Genomic DNA, 21,844 nt, shown 5'->3' with positions numbered 1-21,844 from the left:
AGCTGGTCAGTGGTACTATAGCTGGTCAGTGGTACTATAGCTGGTCAGTGGTAATATAGCTGGTCAGTGGTACTATAGCTGGTCAGTGGTACTATAGCTGGTCAGTGGTAATATAGCTGGTCAGTGGTACTATAGCTGGTCAGTGGTACTATAGCCGGTCAGTGGTAATATTGCCGGTCTGTGGTAATATTGCCGGTCTGTGGTAATATAGCTGGTCAGTGGTACTATAGCTGGTCAGTGGTACTATAGCTGTTCAGTGGTACTATAGCTGGTCAGTGGTAATATAGCTGGTCTGTGGTACTATAGCTGGTCAGTGGTAATATAGCTGGTCAGTGGTACTATAGCTGGTCAGTGGTACTATAGCTGGTCAGTGGTACTATAGCTGGTCAGTGGTAATATAGCTGGTCAGTGGTACTATAGCTGGTGGTACTATAGCTGGTCAGTGGTACTATAGCTGGTCAGTGGTAATATAGCTGGTCAGTGGTACTATAGCTGGTCAGTGGTACTATAGCCGGTCAGTGGTACTATAGCCGGTCAGTGGTACTATAGCCGGTCAGTGGTACTATAGCCGGTCTGTGGTAATATAGCTGGTCTGTGGTACTATAGCTGGTCAGTGGTACTATAGCTGGTGGTACTATAGCTGGTCAGTGGTACTATAGCTGGTCAGTGGTAATATAGCTGGTCAGTGGTAATATAGCTGGTCAGTGGTACTATAGCTGGTCAGTGGTACTATAGCTGGTCAGTGGTAATATAGCTGGTCAGTGGTACTATAGCTGGTCAGTGGTAATATAGCTGGTCTGTGGTAATATAGCTGGTCAGTGGTAATATAGCTGGTCAGTGGTACTATAGCTGGTCAGTGGTAATATAGCTGGTCAGTGGTACTATAGCTGGTCAGTGGTAATATAGCTGGTCAGTGGTAATATAGCTGGTCAGTGGTACTATAGCTGGTCAGTGGTACTATAGCTGGTCAGTGGTAATATAGCTGGTCAGTGGTACTATAGCTAGCTGGTCTGTGGTAATATAGCTGGTCTGTGGTAATATAGCTGGTCTGTGGTAATATAGCTGGTCAGTGGTACTATAGCTGGTCAGTGGTACTATAGCTGGTCAGTGGTAATATAGCTGGTCAGTGGTACTATAGCTGGTCAGTGGTACTATAGCTGGTCAGTGGTAATATAGCTGGTCAGTGGTAATATAGCTGGTCAGTGGTACTATAGCTGGTCAGTGGTAATATAGCTGGTCAGTGGTACTATAGCTGGTCAGTGGTAATATAGCTGGTCTGTGGTACTATAGCTGGTCAGTGGTACTATAGCTGGTCTGTGGTAATATAGCTGGTCAGTGGTAATATAGCTGGTCAGTGGTACTATAGCTGGTCAGTGGTACTATAGCTGGTCAGTGGTACTATAGCTGGTCAGTGGTACTATAGCTGGTCAGTGGTAATATAGCTGGTCAGTGGTAATATAGCTTGTCAGTGGTACTATAGCTAGCTGGTCAGTGGTACTATAGCTGGTCAGTGGTAATATAGCTGGTCAGTGGTACTATAGCTGGTCAGTGGTACTATAGCTGGTCAGTGGTAATATAGCTGGTCAGGTATTATAGCTGGTCAGTGGTAATATAGCTGGTCTGTGGTAATATAGCTGGTCAGTGGTACTATAGCTGGTCAGTGGTACTATAGCTGGTCAGTGGTAATATAGCTGGTCAGTGGTAATATAGCTGGTCAGTGGTACTATAGCTGGTCAGTGGTAATATAGCTGGTCAGTGGTAATATAGCTGGTCAGTGGTACTATAGCTGGTCAGTGGTACTATAGCTGGTCAGTGGTAATATAGCTGGTCAGTGGTACTATAGCCGGTCAGTGGTACTATAGCCGGTCAGTGGTAATATAGCTGGTCAGTGGTACTATAGCTGGTCTGTGGTAATATAGCTGGTCTGTGGTAATATAGCTGGTCAGTGGTACTATAGCTGGTCAGTGGTACTATAGCTGGTCAGTGGTACTATAGCTGGTCAGTGGTAATATAGCTGGTCAGTGGTAATATAGCTGGTCTGTGGTAATATAGCTGGTCTGTGGTACTATAGCTGGTCAGTGGTACTATAGCTGGTCAGTGGTAATATTGCTGGTCTGTGGTAATATAGCTGGTCAGTGGTACTATAGCTGGTCAGTGGTACTATAGCTGGTCAGTGGTACTATAGCTGGTCTGTGGTAATATAGCTGGTCAGTGGTACTATAGCTGGTCAGTGGTAATATTGCTGGTCGGGAGGCTTGGTTAGAGGCCTGGTGAGGGGTCGGGAGGCTTGATTCGGGGCTTGGTGAGGGGTCAGGTGGCTTAGTTAGGGGTCGAGAGGCTTGATTCGGGGCTTGGTTAGGGTTCTGGAGGCTTGGTTACGGGTCTGGTGAGGGGTCGGGAGGCTTGGTTAGGGGCTTGGTTAGGGGTCTGGAGGCTTGGTTAGGGGCTTGGTGAGGGGTCTGGAGGCTTGGTTAGGGGCTTGGTGAGGGGTCTGGAGGCTTGGTTAGGGGCTTGGTGAGGGGTCGGGAGGCTTGGTTAGGGGTCTGGAGGCTTGGCTAAGGGCTTGGTGAGGGGTCTGGAGGCTTGGTAAGGGGTCTGGAGGCTTGGTTAGTTGTCTGGAGGCTTGGCTAGGGGCTTGGTGAGGGGTCAGGAGGCTTGGTTAGAGTCCTGGTGATGGGTCAGGAGTCTTGGCTAGGGGCTTGGTTAGGGGTCTGGAGGCTTGGCTAGGGGCATGGTGCGGTGTTTGGAGGCTTGGTGAGGGACTTGGCTAGGGGCTTGGTGAGGGGTCTGGAGGCTTGGTTAGGGGCTTGGTGAGGGGTCGGGGGGCTTGGTGAGGGGTCGGGAGGCTTGGCTAGGGCTCGGGTCACTGGCTAAAGGCTGTTTCCTCTAATAGGAAGATCGCTGTCATCTAAGGTATTAGCTGTCTAATCTTAGCTGTAACCCCCCCTCCCCTGGGCTGTGGGTTGGGGATGCCATGCACATAGGTTATAGTACAGTGTTACTGCTTCAGCTGCTACCTGCATGCTGTCTGTCTGTGGGAGAGGAGAGAGGTAGAATGAGACTTGCAGGTAGGAGCTCAGTGTTCCGTTAGAAACATAACATTTGATTGTGTTGTTTTGATGGTTGACTGAATTTGTCATGTTTGTTAGTAGTATCTAACTTTGTAAGTACATATCTAACTCTTTCAAGAGTGCAAAGGCAGTTAACCAGCTAGCACATAATGTTTATATGTTAAATAAATTACTAAACTTCATTTTTAAGCCCACGTTTTATCATAATTATTTATTAAAAAAGATCTGTCATCTGTATCTTGCAGAGGGGGCACACTGACTTGACCCTGGCAAAGAGTACCCCGCCTATTCTCCTTACCCAGCGAGCACAACTTTCTGGGAACCATATGTTTCTTAGATCTTGGTGAGAGTGTGGTCGTCCTATGGTTATTCTACATACAGCCTTCCCACAGCGTTCTGGGAACCATATGTTTCTTAGATCTTGGTGAGAGTGTGGTCGTCCTATGGTTATTCTACATACAGCCTTCCCACAGCGTACTGGGAACCATATGTTTCTTAGATCTTGGTGAGAGTGTGGTCGTCCTATGGTTATTCTGCATACAACCTTCCCACAACTTTCTGGGCACGGTGCAGGATAGTTGCTTGTCTTTGAAACATTCTCAGCACATTTAGGGAACTCATTACGTTAACAGAACGTTTCCTAAAATTTCAATCATGGTTGCATTTAATAAAACATTTGGTAATGTTTTCGGAACGTTCTCCAATTGATTTGACATTGGGAATGTTCTCAAATAGTTCAGAGAACGTTAAGAAACAACATTATTCTGTTGGGAATTTCAGTACTTGCAGCATGTCGTTTCCTACAGGTTTCCTCATGGTTCTATTTAAAGTCATGTTCTCAAATTGTTCAGAGAACGTTAAGAAAACTTTAACATTCTAAGAATGTTATTTAAAAACATTTTATATTCCGTTCTCCGTATCAACAAAACTCTCTATCCACCTTCTTCTCTAATTGGCCACACTTGATCTTAATGAGCGCTTGTTTCCTTTGAAATGGGGTGTGTTTTAGTAGACTAAAATGAACAGCCTTGTATGAGATATAAAAACATGGCATGCTAGCTCCATCCTGGTGGCTCAGTGGACTGATTCCATGGATAAAGAACACACCGTTACAGGTTTGAATCTCACTGATGCCGTGACACAGTAAAAAAAGTGTGTTTGCTTGATCAATGCTTCAGGAAATGAATTTCCATGTGTCCTATCTGTGCTTTGAGTTAAAGGAAGTTATTGAAAAACCTCCAAATAATTTCAATCTCGGGGTGTAAATCGAAACCTCCCAGGAAAACTGTCTAGGAACCAGAGTAAAACATTCTGGGAACCACTCTGTAACCTTAAAATAAACGTTCCCAGACCGGGCCAAATGTTCCCTTCTGTTCTCAGAATGTTTAAAAAAACACTGGCTTCATTCCCACAACCAAGAGAGTACCACAGTATGAGTTGTAATACCCATAAAACCTAGCGGTCAAACAGAGAAACGGTTCCAATAGTTTTTCCACCATACATGTTAGAAACACCTGAAATAAGGGCTGTGTTTCATGCAGGCTTATCCTGGCGTGATGTTTTCATAATCATGTAAATCTCTGTAGGACAAGGGGACTTTTATCAATATATTTGCCCTTATTTACCCCCCCAAAATGAAATTCTAATGTGGCTATCATAAAGAACACAAATGCCATGATGCTCTGGACAAGACTGCCGAATCAAGGCAAAGGTAAGAAACTCTGGATTAACTATAAGGAATAAACTGGCTATGTTTTTTATAATGTTTATTCTGTGAACTGTCTTGTATAAGTTTGAAATTGACACTACCTGTTAGCAACGGTGTCAGCTCGAGATGACGTGCAGGAGCTGGCAGGGATTTGAAGTTTTGCATGTCGTCTACTTTGATGCTGATTTGCATTCTCGAATTTGAGAGTAAATAGAGCTGAATATATTGTTCAAAGTCACCTTGTCCGAGAGATATTTACTTGGTAATTAAAACATCACGCCATGGTAAGCCTACTCGAAACACAGCCCTTATTTTACGTTTTTCTCCCCATGGGGAAAAATGTATGTTCCCTGTTTAACCGCTAGGTCTTATGGGTATTATGACATCTCCACTGTGGAGCTGTATGTTAAACCAAAAACATATTTTACCACGACTTCCAAGGAACCAAATGTGCTAGCTGGGTAGTTTTACGCATTCCCTCGAGAATGTTCCCCTAGTCCAGTCTATATGACTCGTTCTAGAACATAGCATAGTGCAACTGAAAGCTCCTTCATCTTTCAAATAGTATAATTAGCTCTGAAATGTGACCTGCCATGCTGGTATATTTAACCAGGACTCTTCGTTTGAGTCTATTTTGAAGTGGAAGTAAATTTGGGCCGAGGCTACATGCATGCCGCAGGTTTAAATATTGGCAAACATTTATTCAGCTACAGTTGAATACTTTGCTCTATTTACCTTATAAATTATGCAATAGTGTTGAAACTGTTTGCTTAAACAATGTCTATAAATGTCACTGATCAGCTAAAGTGGTCTAGTTCACCGATGTTGTTATGGCTACATACAGTTAAACGTTTTAGTGGCAAGCCACTTGAAAATGGCCTCTTTATTATGACTCGGTCAGCCCTATGTTGTTTTGCTGCAAAATGACAGTTACCTAAAACCTCTGACTGCCATGTTAGCTTTCCCCCATACTAACTGATATAATAATGAACATCTGGGGCCCTTTTTTAAGCCCTTCTACTCAGATTAACCAGTCAGGTGACTCGGTATACAGGTTTGTCTTCTGATGTTGACAACCTACTTGGTTGTATTAGGATTTCAATTGAAAAATAGTTTATTTAAGAAAATGTATGTGCATGTGAGTGGCAGCAGCCTATTTTAAGGTTCTCCTCCCTCCTCTACAGGTGTGTATACCAACAACCCATGGAGCAGGAAACCTTGGAAACCTTGGAGATTATTGGTCAGTCGTGTGTGTGTGTGTGTGTGTGTGGTGGTATAATGTTTTGGGGAGCATCTCTCTGTCAGTAGCTCCTCTCTCCCTTTCCTTTCACCCTCTCTGCTGCTTTACAGTTTATATAGCTTTATGATCAAAATGGTTTTGTTACAGTCTAATGATATGGAAATGCTTGAGTTGAAAGTACTGGTCATTTTCCTCAGTCACTGGTCATTTTCCTCAGTCACTGGTCATTTTCCTCAGTCACTGGTCATTTTCCACAGTCACTGGTCATTTTCCTCAGTCACTGGTCATTTTCCACAGTCACGGGTCATTTTCCGCAGTCACGGGTCATTTTCCACAGTCACGGGTCATTTTCCACAGTCACGGGTCATTTTCCACAGTCACGGGCAGTCACGGGTCATTTTCCACAGTCACGGGTCATTTTCCACAGTCACGGGCAGTCACGGGTCATTTTCCACAGTCACGGCTCATTTTCCTCGTGGGGTGTACAAAGAGGACCTTTGTACACCCCACGAAGGAGTGATTTGTGATTGGTCCTTATCTCTGGGCGCTAAAAGCCAGGTTGAGTTCTTGTCCTGTCTGTTTAGGCTCTAAAGATCTAACCCTGCCTATCTGAGACACATCGGCTGTGAAAACCTGATTATCAGGTACAGGTTAAAGTTAATTTGTACATGTAGGTAGGGGTGAAATGACTATGCATAGATAATAAACAGTAGTACAGGTTAAAGGTCATTTGTATATGTAGGTAGGGGTGAAATGACTATACATAGATAATAAACAGTAGTACAGGTTAAAGGTCATTTGTACATGTAGGTAGGGGTGAAATGACTATACATAGATAATAAACAGTAGTACAGGTTAAAGGTCATTTGTATATGTAGGTAGGGGTGAAGTGACTATACATAGATAATAAACAGTAGTACAGGTTAAAGGTCATTTGTACATGTAGGTAGGGGTGAAGTGACTATGCATAGATAATAAACAGTAGTACAGGTTAAAGGTGATTTGTATATGTAGGTAGGGGTGAAATGACTATGCATAGATAATAAACAGTAGTACAGGTCAAAGGTCATTTGTATATGTAGGTAGGGGTGAAATGACTATGCATAGATAATAAACAGTAGTACAGGTCAAAGGTGATTTGTATATGTAGGTAGGGGTGAAATGACTATGCATAGATAATAAACAGTAGTACAGGTTAAAGGTCATTTGTATATGTAGGTAGGGGTGAAATGACTATGCATAGATAATAAACAGTAGTACAGGTCAAAGGTGATTTGTATATGTAGGTAGGGGTGAAATGACTATACATAGATAATAAACAGTAGTACAGGTCAAAGGTGATTTGTATATGTAGGTAGGGGTGAAATGACTATACATAGATAATAAACAGTAGTACAGGTTAAAGGTGATTTGTATATGTAGGTAGGGGTGAAATGACTATACATAGATAATAAACAGTAGTACAGGTTAAAGGTGATTTGTATATGTAGGTAGGGGTGAAATGACTATGCATAGATAATAAACAGTAGTACAGGTTAAAGGTGATTTGTATATGTAGGTAGGGGTGAAATGACTATGCATAGATAATAAACAGCGAACAGCAACAGTGTAAAAACAAAGGGGGGGGGGGGGTTAATGTAAATAGTCCGGTGGCCATTTGATTAATTGTTCAGCAGTCTTCTGGCTTGGGGGTGGAAGCTGTTCAGGAGCCTTCTGGTCCTAGACTTGACTCCCCGGCTTTCTGTGTGGTAGCAGAGAGAACAGTCTATGGCTTTGGGGAGTGGAGTCTTTGGCAATATTTCGTGTCTTCTTCTGACACCACTGCTCTCTGCCATCCAGACGATGTCTTTGGGCTGTGTGCCTCTGTAGCTCTTTGCGGTCGAGGGCAGTAGATTTGTCATACCAAGTGATGATGCAGCTGTAGAACTTGCCCTTGAAGAGGCGCTGTGTGGTGTTTATGGACCAGGTCCTTAGTGCTTAGATGTGTGTCATGTAGGTGTGATTGTCAGAGCGAAATGCCTCAATGTGCTTTCCATCACACACCCAGCGACCCAACAGCTGCAGGAGTAGTGTTTGTTTGTAGTGTGTAGTGTGTGTAGTGTGTGTGTGTGTGTGTTTGTTTGTGTGTAGTGTGTGTCTGTGTTCAGTCCGTATCACTGTCTGTGTTAGTGAACAACCGATATTGTTTTTTAAGGACCGATACAGATTTTTAGGTGCCAATGGCCGATATTTTATGCCACTAACACATATAACATTTCAGCATCTTGATGAGACTTTTTCCCAGAGTGCCATGTATGCAGTAACAAATAAATTATGCAACCGGGCTCCTGAGTGGCGCAGCGATCTAAGGCACTGCATCTCGGTGCAAGAGGCGTCACTACAGTTCTTGGTTCGATTCCAGGCTGTATCACATCCGGCCGTGATTGGGAGTCCCATAGGGACTTTGGTAAAATGAAAATGTGTTTTTTTTTAATAATCTACTACATAATCTTGCTCATTTAATCCGAATGGTAAATATCTTGATCAACTGGGTACATTAAGATGTCATAGGCCTACTCACAATACAGGTGAATACATCATCTATAGAACTGCATTAATTGAGTTAATAAGCTCATTGGACATGAGAGGCAAGTGCTCTTGCGCTGTAAAGGGGAGATTGGCTGCGCTTGATAATCAAGGGCTGATGGGCAATAGACTAGGAAAGGCTAAAATTGGAGAAAAATATTGGCCTTAATACTCTAGTCCAGGGGTTTCCTAACTAACTCCAGTCTGTGGTTGTGTGTTTTTATGTGTGTGTGTGTGTGTGTGTTTGTCCTGGCTAAATAAACCCATCAAGATATGACAGTAGTCTGACAGGACCAGGGTTGTTAGTCTGACAGGACCAGGGTTGTTAGTCTGACAGGACCAGGGTTGTTAGACTGACAGGACCAGGGCTGTTAGGATTAGAGACAATAGACTGACAGGACCAGGGTTGTTAGGATTAGAAACAATAGACTGACAGGACCAGGGTTGTTAGGATTAGAGACAGTAATCTGACAGGACCAGGGTTGTTAGGATTAGAGACAGTAATCTGACAGGACCAGGGTTGTTAGGATTAGAGACAGTAGTCTGACAGGACCAGGGTTGTTAGGATTAGAGACAGTAATCAGACAGGACCAGGGTTGTTAGGATTGGAGACAGTAATCTGACAGGACCAGGGTTGTTAGGATTAGAAACAATAGACTGACAGGACCAGGGTTGTTAGGATTAGAGACAGTAATCTGACAGGACCAGGGTTGTTAGGATTAGAGACAGTAATCTGACAGGACCAGGGTTGTTAGGATTAGAGACAGTAATCTGACAGGACCAGGGTTGTTAGGATTAGAAACAATAGACTGACAGGACCAGGGTTGTTAGGATTAGAGACAGTAATCTGACAGGACCAGGGTTGTTAGGATTAGAAACAATAGACTGACAGGACCAGGGTTGTTAGGATTAGAGACAGTAGTCTGACAGGACCAGGGTTGTTAGGATTAGAGACAGTAATCAGACAGGACCAGGGTTGTTAGGATTAGAGACAGTAGTCTGACAGGGTTGTTAAGATTAGAGACAGTAGTCTGACAGGACCAGGGTTGTTAGGATTAGGGACAGTAGTCTGACAGGACCAGGGTTGTTAGGATTAGAGACAGTAGTCTGACAGGACCAGGGCTGTTAGGATTAGAGACAGTAGTCTGACAGGACCAGGGTTGTTAGGATTTGTGTTTGTATTAGCTGCTTCCTTGTTGATAGTGCTGTTTTCCCAAATCAAGTCAAATTTTAATGGTCACATACACATGTTTAGCAGATGTTATTGCGGGTGTCGCGACATGCTTGTGTTCCTAGCTCCAACAGTACAGTAGTATCTAACTAAATGTTCCTAGCTCCAACAGTGCAGTAGTATCTAACTAAATGCTTGTGTTTCTAGCTCCAACAGTGCAGTAATATCTAACTAAATGCTTGTGTTCCCAGCTCCAACAGTACAGTAGTATCTAACTAAATGCTTGTGTTCCTGGCTCCAACAGTACAGTAGTATCTAACTAAATGTTCCTAGCTCCAACAGTGCAGTAGTATCTAACTAAATGCTTGTGTTTCTAGCTCCAACAGTGCAGTAATATCTAACTAAATGCTTGTGTTCCCAGCTCCAACAGTACAGTAGTATCTAACTAAATGCTTGTGTTCCTGGCTCCAACAGTACAGTAGTATCTAACTAAATGTTCCTAGCTCCAACAGTGCAGTAATATCTAACTAAATGCTTGTGTTCCTAGCTCCAACAGTGTAGTAATATCTAACTATATGCTTGTGTTCCTAGCTCCAACAGTAATATCAAACTAAATGCTTGTGTTCCTAGCTCCAACAGTACAGTAATATCTAACTAAATGCTTGTGTTCCCAGCTCCAACAGTAATATCTAACTAAATGCTTGTGTTCCCAGCTCCAACAGTACAGTAGTATCTAACTAAATGCTTGTGTTCCCAGCTCCAACAGTACAGTAGTATCTAACTAAATGCTTGTGTTCCCAGCTCCAACAGTACAGTAGTATCTAACTAAATGCTTGTGTTCCCAGCTCCAACAGTGCAGTAGTATCTAACTAAATGCTTGTGTTTCTAGCTCCAACAGTGCAGTAGTATCTAACAATACACAACAATACACACAAATCTAAAAATAATAGAATGGAATTATGAAATATATACATTTTAGATCGAGCAATGTCGGAGTAGCATTGTCTAAAATACAGTAGAATAGAATATAGTATATACATATGAAATGAGTATAGAAGTTTTCATATATTTTGATACATTGAATGTTAATATTGTGAAACTATGTTATACATTTTACCTCCTATTTCAGGAAGTGATGTCACTGACTACTGCCCCTATATATAGGACCTTCCACCCCCACCTGTGATGTGGATGCCTGATGAAGACCTAGGGGTGGAAACGTTGTTGTAAATAAATATCACCTGGGTGCATGAGCAGCAGTGTTTTCAATTTCTGTTTGTATACAACTCCAGCACCTGGATGTGCGTATGTTCTTCAGCTTTTGTAAAGCAGTATTTTAACATTATTTAAACATTATTAAAAGTTACTAGTGTTCAATTATTGAATTGGCCAGTGATTCCAAGTCTATGGTATATAAGGCAGCAGATAGTGATGGCTATTTAACAGTCTGGTGGCCTTGAGATAGAAGCCCTGCGGTTGTGGGCGGTGCATTTGCCGTACCAGGCGGTGATACAGCCCATCAGGAATTCCAGGACCCAGTTGAACAGGGCTGGGTTCAGACCCAGGGCGTTCCAATTCTTCCCAAAGGTGTTTTGATGGGGTTGAGGTCAGGGCTCTGTGCAGGCCTGTCAAGTTCTTCCACACTGATCTCAACAAACCATTTCTGTATGAATCTCCCTTTTTGCACAGGGGCATTGTCATGTTGAAACAGGAAAGGGCCTTCCCCAAACTGATGCCACAAAGTTGGAGCACAGAGTCGTCTAGAATGCGATTGTATACTGTAGTGTTGAGATTTCCCTTCACTGGAACTAAGGGGCCCAAACCGACAAAACAGTCCCAGACCATTATTCCTCCTCCACCAAACTTTGCTTGTCTATGGAGATTGCATGGCTGCGTGCTCGATGGTATACACCTGTCAGAAATGGGTGTGACTGAAATAGCTGAATCCACTAATTTGAAGTGGTGTCCACATACTTCAAATCAAATTGTATTTGTCACATGCAGATGTTAATGCGAGTGTAGCGAAATGCTTGTGCTTCTAGTTCCGACAATGCAGTAATAACAAGTAATCTAACTAACAATTCCAAAACTACTGTCTTGTACACAGTGTAAGGGGATAAAGAATATGTACATAAGGATATATGAATGAGTGATGGTACAGAGCAGCATAGGCAAGATACAGTAGATGGTATCGAGTACAGTATATACATATGAGATGAGTATGTAAACAAAGTGGCATAGTTAAAGTGGCTAGTGATACATGTATTACATAAGGATACAGTGGATGGTATAGAGTACAGTATATACGTATGCATATGAGATGAATAATGTAGGGTAAGTAACATTATATAAGGTAGCATTGTTTAAAGTGGCTAGTGATATATTTACATAATTTCCCATCAATTCCCATTATTAAAGTGGCTGGAGTTGAGTCAGTGTCAGTGTGTTGGCAGCAGCCACTCAATGTTAGTGATGGCTGTTTAACAGTCTGATGGCCTTGAGATAGAAGCTGTTTTTCAGTCTCTCGGTCCCAGCTTTGATGCACCTGTACTGACCTCGCCTTCTGGATGATAGCGGGGTGAACAGGCAGTGGCTCGGGTGGTTGTTGTCCTTGATGATCTTTATGGCCTTCCTGTGACATCGGGTGGTGTAGGTGTCCTGGAGGGCAGGTAGTTTGCCCCCGGTGATGCGTTGTGCAGACCTCACTACCCTCTGGAGAGCCTTACGGTTGAGGGCGGAGCAGTTGCCGTACCAGGCGGTGATACAGCCCGCCAGGATGCTCTCGATTGTGCATCTGTAGAAGTTTGTGAGTGCTTTTGGTGACAAGCCAAATTTCTTCAGCCTCCTGAGGTTGAAGAGGCGCTGCTGCGCCTTCTTCACAATGCTGTCTGTGTGAGTGGACCAATTCAGTTTGTCTGTGATGTGTATGCCGAGGAACTTAAAACTTGCTACCCTCTCCACTACTGTTCCATCGATGTGGATAGGGGGGTGTTCCCTCTGCTGTTTCCTGAAGTCCACAATCATCTCCTTAGTTTTGTTGACGTTGAGTGTGAGGTTATTTTCCTGACACCACACTCCGAGGGCCCTCACCTCCTCCCTGTAGGCCGTCTCGTCGTTGTTGGTAATCAAGCCTACCACTGTTGTGTTGTCCGCAAACTTGATGATTGAGTTGGTGGCCACGCAGTCGTGGGTGAACAGGGAGTACAGGAGAGGGCTCAGAACGCACCCTTGTGGGGCCCCAGTGTTGAGGATCAGCGGGGAGGAGATGTTGTTGCCTACCCTCACCACCTGGGGGCGGCCCGTCAGGAAGTCCAGTACCCAGTTGCACAGGGCGGGGTCGAGACCCAGGGTCTCGAGCTTGATGACGAGCTTGGAGGGTACTATGGTGTTGAATGCTGAGCTGTAGTCAATGAACAGCATTCTCACATAGGTATTCCTCTTGTCCAGATGGGTTAGGGCGGTGTGCAGTGTGGTTGAGATTGCATTGTCTATGGACCTATTTGGGCGGTAAGCAAATTGGAGTGGGTCTAGGGTGTCAGGTAGGGTGGAGGTGATATGGTCCTTGACTAGTCTCTCAAAGCACTTCATGATGACGGAAGTGAGTGCTACGGGGCGGTAGTCGTTTAGCTCAGTTACCTTAGCTTTCTTGGGAACAGGAACAATGGTGGCCCTCTTGAAGCATGTGGGAACAGCAGACTGGTATAGGGATTGATTGAAAATGTCCGTAAACACACCGGCCAGCTGGTCTGCGCATGCTCTGAGGGCGCGGCTGGGGATGCCGTCTGGGCCTGCAGCCTTGCGAGGGTTAACACGTTTAAATGTCTTACTCACCTCGGCTGCAGTGAAGGAGAGACCGCATGTTTTCGTTGCAGGCCGTGTCAGTGGCACTGTATTGTCCTCAAAGCGGGCAAAAAAGTTATTTAGTCTGCCTGGGAGCAGGACATCCTGGTCCGTGACTACTTTTGTAGTGTATGTTGTGATAATTGCGTTTGTTTTCTCTATAACCCATTGGTTAATACGCCACCGTGTTATACAGTAAGGCCTTGACAACAAAAAGACAACAGTCACACAGTGGAGGAATAAATTCAACCACACACAGTGTCTGTCTGGGGGAAGTCCACACATAGTCTCTGTCTGTCTGGGGGAAGTCCACACATAGTCTCTGTCTGTCTGGGGGAAGTCCACACATAGTCTCTGTCTGTCTGGGGGAAGTCCACACATAGTCTCTGTCTGTCTGGGGGAAGTCCACACATAGTCTCTGTCTGTCTGGGGGAAGTCCACACATAGTCTCTGTCTGTCTGGGGGAAGTCCACACACAGTGTCTGTCTGGGGGAAGTCCACACATAGTCTCTGTCTGTCTGGGGGAAGTCCACACATAGTCTCTGTCTGTCTGGGGGAAGTCCACACATAGTCTCTGTCTGTCTGGGGGAAGTCCACACACAGTGTCTGTCTGGGGGAAGTCCACACATAGTCTCTGTCTGTCTGGGGGAAGTCCACACATAGTCTCTGTCTGTCTGGGGGAAGTCCACACATAGTCTCTGTCTGTCTGGGGGAAGTCCACACATAGTCTCTGTCTGTCTGGGGGAAGTCCACACATAGTCTCTGTCTGTCTGGGGGAAGTCCACACACAGTCTCTGTCTGGGGGAAGTCCACACACAGTCTCTGTCTGTCTGGGGGAAGTCCACACATAGTCTCTGTCTGTCTGGGGGAAGTCCACACACAGTCTCTGTCTGTCTGGGGGAAGTCCACACATAGTCTCTGTCTGTCTGGGGGAAGTCCACACACAGTCTCTGTCTGTCTGGGGGAAGTCCACACACAGTCTCTGTCTGTCTGGGGGAAGTCCACACATAGTCTCTGTCTGTCTGGGGGAAGTCCACACATAGTCTCTGTCTGTCTGGGGGAAGGCCACACATTGTCTGGGGGAAGTCCACACATTGTCTGGGGGAAGTCCACACATTGTCTGGGGGATGTCCACACATTGTCTGGGGGATGTCCACACATTGTCTGGGGGAAGTCCACACATTGTCTGGGGGAAGTCCACACATTGTCTGGGGGAAATCCACACATTGTCTGGGGGAAGTCCACACATTGTCTGGGGGAAGTCCACACACAGTCTCTGTCTGTCTGGGGGAAGTCCACACACAGTCTATGTCTGTCTGGGGGAAGTCCACACATTGTCTGGGGGAAGTCCACACACAGTCTCTGTCTGTCTGGGGGAAGTCCACACACAGTCTATGTCTGTCTGGGGGAAGTCCACACACAGTCTATGTCTGTCTGGGGGAAGTCCACACATAGTCTCTGTCTGTCTGGGGGAAGTCCACATAGTCTCTGTCTGGGGGAAGTCCACATAGTCTCTGTCTGGGGGAAGTCCACATAGTCTCTGTCTGGGGGAAGTCCACACATAGTCTCTGTCTGTCTGGGGGAAGTCCACACATAGTCTCTGTCTGTCTGGGGGAAGTCCACACATAGTCTCTGTCTGTCTGGGGGAAGTCCACACATAGTCTCTGTCTGTCTGGGGGAAGTCCACACATAGTCTCTGTCTGTCTGGGGGAAGTCCACACATAGTTTCTGTCTGTCTGGGGGAAGTCCACACACAGTGTCTGTCTGGGGGAAGTCCACACATAGTCTCTGTCTGTCTGGGGGAAGTCCACACATAGTCTCTGTCTGTCTGGGGGAAGGCCACACATAGTCTCTGTCTGTCTGGGGGAAGTCCACACATAGTCTCTGTCTGGGGGAAGTCCACAAAGCAAATATTGCACATAACCTGCTGCATGGTCAAGTTAACGTTAACAGTTTACTGAACAACTATTGATTTAGAACCACAGAGTTAAATCAAGTCAGCACAAAGACAACAGGAGCACTGCCTCCGCTATTCCAGCATCATTTCAACATCAAATCAAGGCTATATTTGCTTAGTTTTATACACTGAAAACAGACTTAAAGATACTAAAAACAATTTAGTCCAATCAATGTTGCTAAATATCAGGTGGTACTGATTTATGTGTGTGTGTGTGTGTGCTTGCATGTGTGCACAAGTTAAACAAGGATTTTTTTGCCTCACCCTACTGCTAGACTAGTTGAACACAAATGCCATCCTCTCTTTCATGTTGTTAATGGTCTATCACTCTGTCGTCATACAGTACATGTTTAGTTTTTATTTTCATCGGCTACCTAGCTAAAACGCTTGCTAGCATAACTTCCTGGCATGGGCAACAATGACCCAGCTAAGTTAGCTAGCTTGTTAACGTGAGTCTACTAGGCAAGGTCCCATTCTTCTCTGCAGATCCTCTCAAGCTCTGTCAGGTTTTATGGGGAGCGTCGCTGCACAGCTATTTTCAGATCTCTTCAGAGATGTTCGACCGGGTTCAAGTCCAGGCTCTGGCTGGGCCACTCAAGGACATTCAGAGACTTGATCCGAAGCCACTCCTGTGTTGTCTTGGCTGTGTTTTTAGGGTCGTTGTCCTGTTGGAAGGTTGAACTTTTGCCCCACTCTGAGGTCCTGAGCGTTTTGGAGAAGGTTTTCATCAAGGATCTCTCTGTTCTTTGCTTCATTCATCTTTCCCTCGATCTTGTCTAGTCTCCCAGTCCCTGCTTCTGAAAAACATCCCCACAGCATGATGCTGCCACCACTATGCTTCACCGTAGGGATGGTGCCAGGTTTATTCCTGACGTGACGCTTGGCATTCAGGCCAAACAGTTCAATCTTGCTTTCATCAATCTTGTTTCTCATGGTCTGAGTCTTTAGGTGCCTTTTGGCAAACTCCAAGAAGGCTGTCATCTGCGTTTTACTGAGGAGTGGCTTCTGTCTGGCCACTCTACCATAAAGGGCTTGATTGGTGGAGTGCTGCAGAGATGGTTGTCCTTCTGGAAGGTTCTCTCATCTCCACATTGGGTTATTGTTCACCTCCCTGACCAAGGCCCTTCTCACCCAATTGTTCAGTTTGGCTGACCAGCCAGCTCTAGGAAGAATCTTGGTAGTTCCAAATTGTTTTGGTTCCTTTTCCCAGATCTGTGCCTCGACACAATCCTGTCTCGGAGCTCTACGGACAATTTCTTCGACCTCATGGCTTGGTTTTTGCCTGACATGTACTGTCAACTGTGGAACCTTATATAGACAGGTGTGTGCCTTTCCAAATCATGGCCAATCAATTTAATTTACCACAGGTGGACTCCAAGTTGTAGAAACATCTCAAGGATGATTACTTGATTACATTTAACCTTTATTTAACTAGTCGGTTAAGAACAAATTCTTATGTACAATGACGCCCTACCCTAACCTGGACGATGCCCTGTGATCAATGGAAACAGGATGCACCTGAGCTCAATTTGGAGTCTCATAGCAAAGGGTCTGAATACTTATTTAAATAATTTTTATTTATAACAGTTGTTGTTTGGCCTAACTGCCTTGCTCAGAACCACAGGTTTTCACCTTATTGGCTGGGGGATTCGATTCAGAAACCCTTTGTGTCACGCCCTGATCTGTTTCACCTGTCTTTGTGATTGTCTCCACCCATCTCCATGTGTCTCGCCTTGTGCCCTTAAACTTTTGTTACTGACCTAATGTCCAGTGTTCTTTAGGAATGTCCAGTGTTCTTTAGGAATGTCCAGTGTTCTTTAGGAATGTCCAGTGTTCTTTAGGAATGTCCAGTGTTCTTTAGGAATGTGCTGTGTTCTTTAGGAATGTCCAGTGTTCTTTAGGAATGTCCAGTGTTCTTCAGGAATGTCCGGTGTTCTTTAGGAATGTGCAGTGTTCTTTAGGAATGTGCAGTGTTCTTTAGGAATGTCTGGTGTTCTTTAGGAATGTGCGGTGTTCTTTAGGAATGTGCAGTGTTATTTAGGAATGTGCGGTGTTCTTTGGGAATGTCCGGTGTTCTTTGGGAATGTCCAGTGTTCTTTGGGAATGTCCAGTAGTCCAGTGTTCTGTTAGCATGTGTTCTGTTCTGATTGTTGTGTTGTGCTTGCTATAGTTGCAATGAGGAGGATGTTGAACTGAGACAGGCATGGTGGAGAGGAGGGTTGAGAGTGGAGGGTGAAGAGATGGTGGAGAGGAGGCTGAATGTTAGCAGGCTGAAGTGACGAGGCTCCGCCGGGCAGGGCAGGGCCAGGAAATACCAGGCCAGTGTGACAGAAAAGGGGCCTCTGTTTGGAAGTGTGTGTTGCTGTACGTGTGTCTACTTCAGAGCAGTCTAAGTATTATACATGTTAGAATCAACTTTGGCAGTGATTACAGCTGTGTGTCTTTCTGGGTAAGTTTCTCAGAGCTTTTCACACCTGGATTGTACAATATTTGCCAATTATTATTTTCAAAGTTCTTCATGCTCTGTCAAATTGGTTGTTGATCATTGCTAGACAACCATTTTCAAGTCTGGCCATATATTTTCAAGCTGATTTAAGTCAAAACTTTAACTCAGCCACTCAGAAACATTCACTGTTTCTGAAGCAACTTCAGTGTAGATCTGGCCTTGTGTTTTAGGTTATTGTTCTGCTGAAAGGTTAATTAATCTCCTAATGTCTGGTGGAAAGCAGACTGAGCCAGGTTTAGCTCTATTCTGTTTCTTTTACATCCTGAAAAACTCCCCAGTCTTTAACTATTACAAGCATACCCATAACATGATGCAGCCACCACTATGCTTGAAAATATGGAGAGTGGTACTCAGTGATGTGTTGTATTGGATTTGCCCGAAATATAACACTTTGTATTCAGGACATAGAGTAAATTGCTTTGCCACATTTTTTGCAGTTTTACTTTAGTGCCTTGTTGCAAACACATGTTTTGGAATATTTTTATTCTGTACAGGCTTCCTTCTTTTCACTGTCATTTAGGTTAGCATTGTGGAGTAACTATAATGTTGTTGATCCATCCTCAGTTTTCTCCTGTCACAGCCATTAAACTCTGTAACTGTTTTAAAGTCAACATTGGCTTCATGGTGAAATCCCTGAGCAGTTTCCTTCCCCTCTGGCAAATTAGTTGTATTTTTGTAGTGACTGGGTGTATTGATACACTGAGTTAGGAAGGACACCTGTATCTTTGTAGTGACTGGGTGTATTGATACACCATCCTACGTGTGATTGATAACTTCACCATGCTCAAAGGGATATTTAATGTCTGCTTGTTTTTTACCCATCTACCAATAGGTGCCCTTCTTTGCGAGGTTATTGAAAACCTCCCTGGTCTTTGTGGTTGAATCTGTGTGGGGTACAGAGACGAGGTAGCCATTCGAAAATCATGCTCAACATTATTATTGCACACAGAGTCCATGCAACTTATTATGTGACTTGTGAAGCACATTATTACTCCTGAACTGTTTTAGACTTTTAGACATAACAAAGGGGTTGAATACTTATTGACTGAAGACATTTAGGCTTTTCACTTTTTATTAATTTGTTAAAATTTTTGAAAAACGTAATTCCACTTTGACATTATCGGGGTATTGTGTGTGACAAAATGTGTAAATTGTCAAACGCTTGTGAATACTTTCTGACGGCTCTGTGACTGTATATGTGTATTAAAGTAGTCAAAGGTTTAATATTTGTTTCCTTATTCATAGCACACATTGACCACATCAAGCTCGTGACTCAACCAACTTGTTGGATGCATTTGCTGTTTGTTCTGGTTGTGTTTCAGATTATTTTGTGTCCAATAGAAATGAGATGATAAATAATGTATTGTCCCATTTTGGAGTAAATAAGAATAGAATATGTTTCTAAACACTTCTACATTAATGTGGATGTTACCGTGGTAACGGATAATCCTGAATGAATCGGGAATAATGATGAGTGAGAAAGTTAGATGCACAAATATCATGAATTTAGAAAATTAATTTTCTCCAATACATTTGGGAATGCCCAGTGTTGTACAAAAAGTACTGTAATTTTCTAAACGGAATGGATGAAGATCCCATTCAAACGAAAGCTGATTATCTGCACTTTAACCTCATAGTCATTGTATAATTTGAAATCCAAATTGCCGGAGTATAGAGCCACAACAACACAACATGTGTCACTGTCCCAGTTCTGTCCCAGCTCACTGTGTATATGTGTAGAGGTGGGTTGTCTCAGTTGAACATTAGCCTGTGGAAACAGAGTGTATATGTGTAGAGGTGGTTTGTCTCAGTTGAACATTAGCCTGTGGAAACAGAGTGTATATGTGTAGAGGTGGTTTGTCTCAGTTGAACATTAGCCTGTGGAAACAGAGTGTATATGTATAGAGGTGGTTGGTCTCAGTTGAACATTAGCCTGTGGAAACAGAGTGTATATGTGTAGAGGTGGTTTGTCTCAGTTGAACATTAGCCTGTGGAAACAGAGTGTATATGTGTAGAGGTGGTTTGTCTCAGTTGAACATTAGCCTGTGGAAACAGAGTGTATATATGTGTAGAGGTGGTTTGTCTCAGTTGAACATTAGCCTGTGGAAACAGAGTGTATATGTGTAGAGGTGGTTGGTCTCAGTTGAACATTAGCCTGTGGAAACAGAGTGTATATGTGTAGAGGTGGTTTGTCTCAGTTGAACATTAGCCTGTGGAAACAGAGTGTATATGTATAGAGGTGGTTTGTCTCAGTTGAACATTAGCCTGTGGAAACAGAGTGTATATGTGTAGAGGTGGTTTGTCTCAGTTGAACATTAGCCTGTGGAAACAGTGTATATATGTGTAGAGGTGGTTTGTCTCAGTTGAACATTAGCCTGTGGAAAGATAAAGATGTCTGTCATAGTCTCTCTGTAATATCTTGTTGTTGCTTTGAAACACTGCTTTTGTTTTCTCCCTTATATCTGACTAGTGTTTATCAGTATCAGCTGAATAGGCGTGTAACAGTGAACAGGGTCTCTGTGTGTTTGTAGTGTCCTGTAGCACAAGGGTCATTTCTCTAACAGGGTCTGTGTCCGTAGTGTCCTGTAGCACAAGGGTCATTTCTCTAACAGTACCGTACCCTAACGTCACCGTGTCACGCTGCGTATCTCTCCCAGACATCAGGCTGTGTTTTCTCTAAGGCAGATAAAGTTGTTGTCTGAGGAAAGAGCAGAGCATGAAAGAAAGAGAGAGTGAGAAATATGGCACAGAGAGTGAGGGAAATAACAGAGTGAGAGAAATAACAGAGAGAGTGAGAGAAATAACAGAGAGAGTGAGAGAAAGAACAGAGAGAGTGAGAGCGAGCACAGAGAGAGTGAGAGCGAGCACAGAGAGAGTGAGAGCACAGAGATATTTGACTGACTTTTTCCCCTCTCTCTGAGTCTAAAAATTGCCTTGTACCGAGGAGGTTAGGTTAACAGCTTTGTGTCTGTCTGTAACATGAGTCTGCTGTTATAGCTACTGTTTACTTTTCCTCTGTCATCATGACTTTATCATCCCGGCTAAACACTTCCTGTCTGACAAACTCTGCAGCAAATAGTCCCAAATGGCACCCTATTCCCTATATAGTGCACTACTTTAGACTAGGGCCCTGTTCCCTATATAGTGCACAACCTTTTTTAAATGTATTTTTTACTGTTATTTAGTCAGGGAAACCCATTGAGACCAGTGAATAAAACAGAGTCTCTAACAAAGAAAACAAGTACAGTTAACTACTGTTCCCTGAAGGAGGGAACAAGGTATAATATACTATGGGGAGTCAACGACCAATCATGTTAAACCTGAAAACTGATATCACGCCCAACAGGAAATTGGATGCGGAGCCCGCCCTCGGAAGACCCACCTTCCTGGCTACAATACCAAGGCATTCGCATTGATTTCCTCAATTCAGTACCGCTCTTCAGCGAGTCCAAATCCCACTGCACCAAAATATGTTATACCACGTTCCCTCCTTCAGGGAACAGTCGGAATATTCAGAACTGTACGTTCCCTTTTGGTAGGTCACTCAGTATAACACACTATGGGGTAGGGGTTGACCGATTAATCGGAATGGCAGATTTTCCCCTTGTCAGCTCGGGGGATACAATCTTGCAACCTTACAGATAACTAGTCCAAAACTCTAACCAACTGCCTCTCGTTGCACTCCACAAGGAGACTGCCTGTTACGCGAATTCAGTAAGCCAAGGTAAGTTGCTGGCTAGCATTAAGCTTATCTTATAAAAAACAATCAATCATAATCACTAGTTG

The 21,844-nt window shown here is 44.0% G+C and overlaps 1 protein-coding gene across 4 annotated transcripts in view; it reads left to right on the top strand.

Moving 5' to 3' along the window:
* kank1a (KN motif and ankyrin repeat domains 1a) overlaps window positions 1-21,844 on the top strand; it is a 152,394-nt gene that overhangs the window by 43,385 nt on the left and 87,165 nt on the right. For 3 of the 4 annotated variants that reach the window (XM_036936599.1, XM_036936602.1, XM_036936603.1), the window contains exon 2: window positions 5,964-6,019. In XM_036936599.1, coding sequence (XP_036792494.1) covers window positions 5,983-6,019 — 37 coding nt within the window. In that variant the 5' untranslated portion in view covers window positions 5,964-5,982. Of the gene's footprint in view, window positions 1-2,946; window positions 3,069-5,963; window positions 6,020-21,844 lie in introns of those variants that run through there. The other variant, XM_036936601.1, reaches the window with a different exon arrangement.

This window comes from Oncorhynchus mykiss, chromosome 11, assembly GCF_013265735.2.
Source record: "Oncorhynchus mykiss isolate Arlee chromosome 11, USDA_OmykA_1.1, whole genome shotgun sequence".
NCBI lineage: Eukaryota > Metazoa > Chordata > Actinopteri > Salmoniformes > Salmonidae > Oncorhynchus > Oncorhynchus mykiss.
The sequence above is the reverse complement of the archived record's forward strand: the minus strand, read 5'-3'. Positions and strand labels throughout refer to the sequence as shown.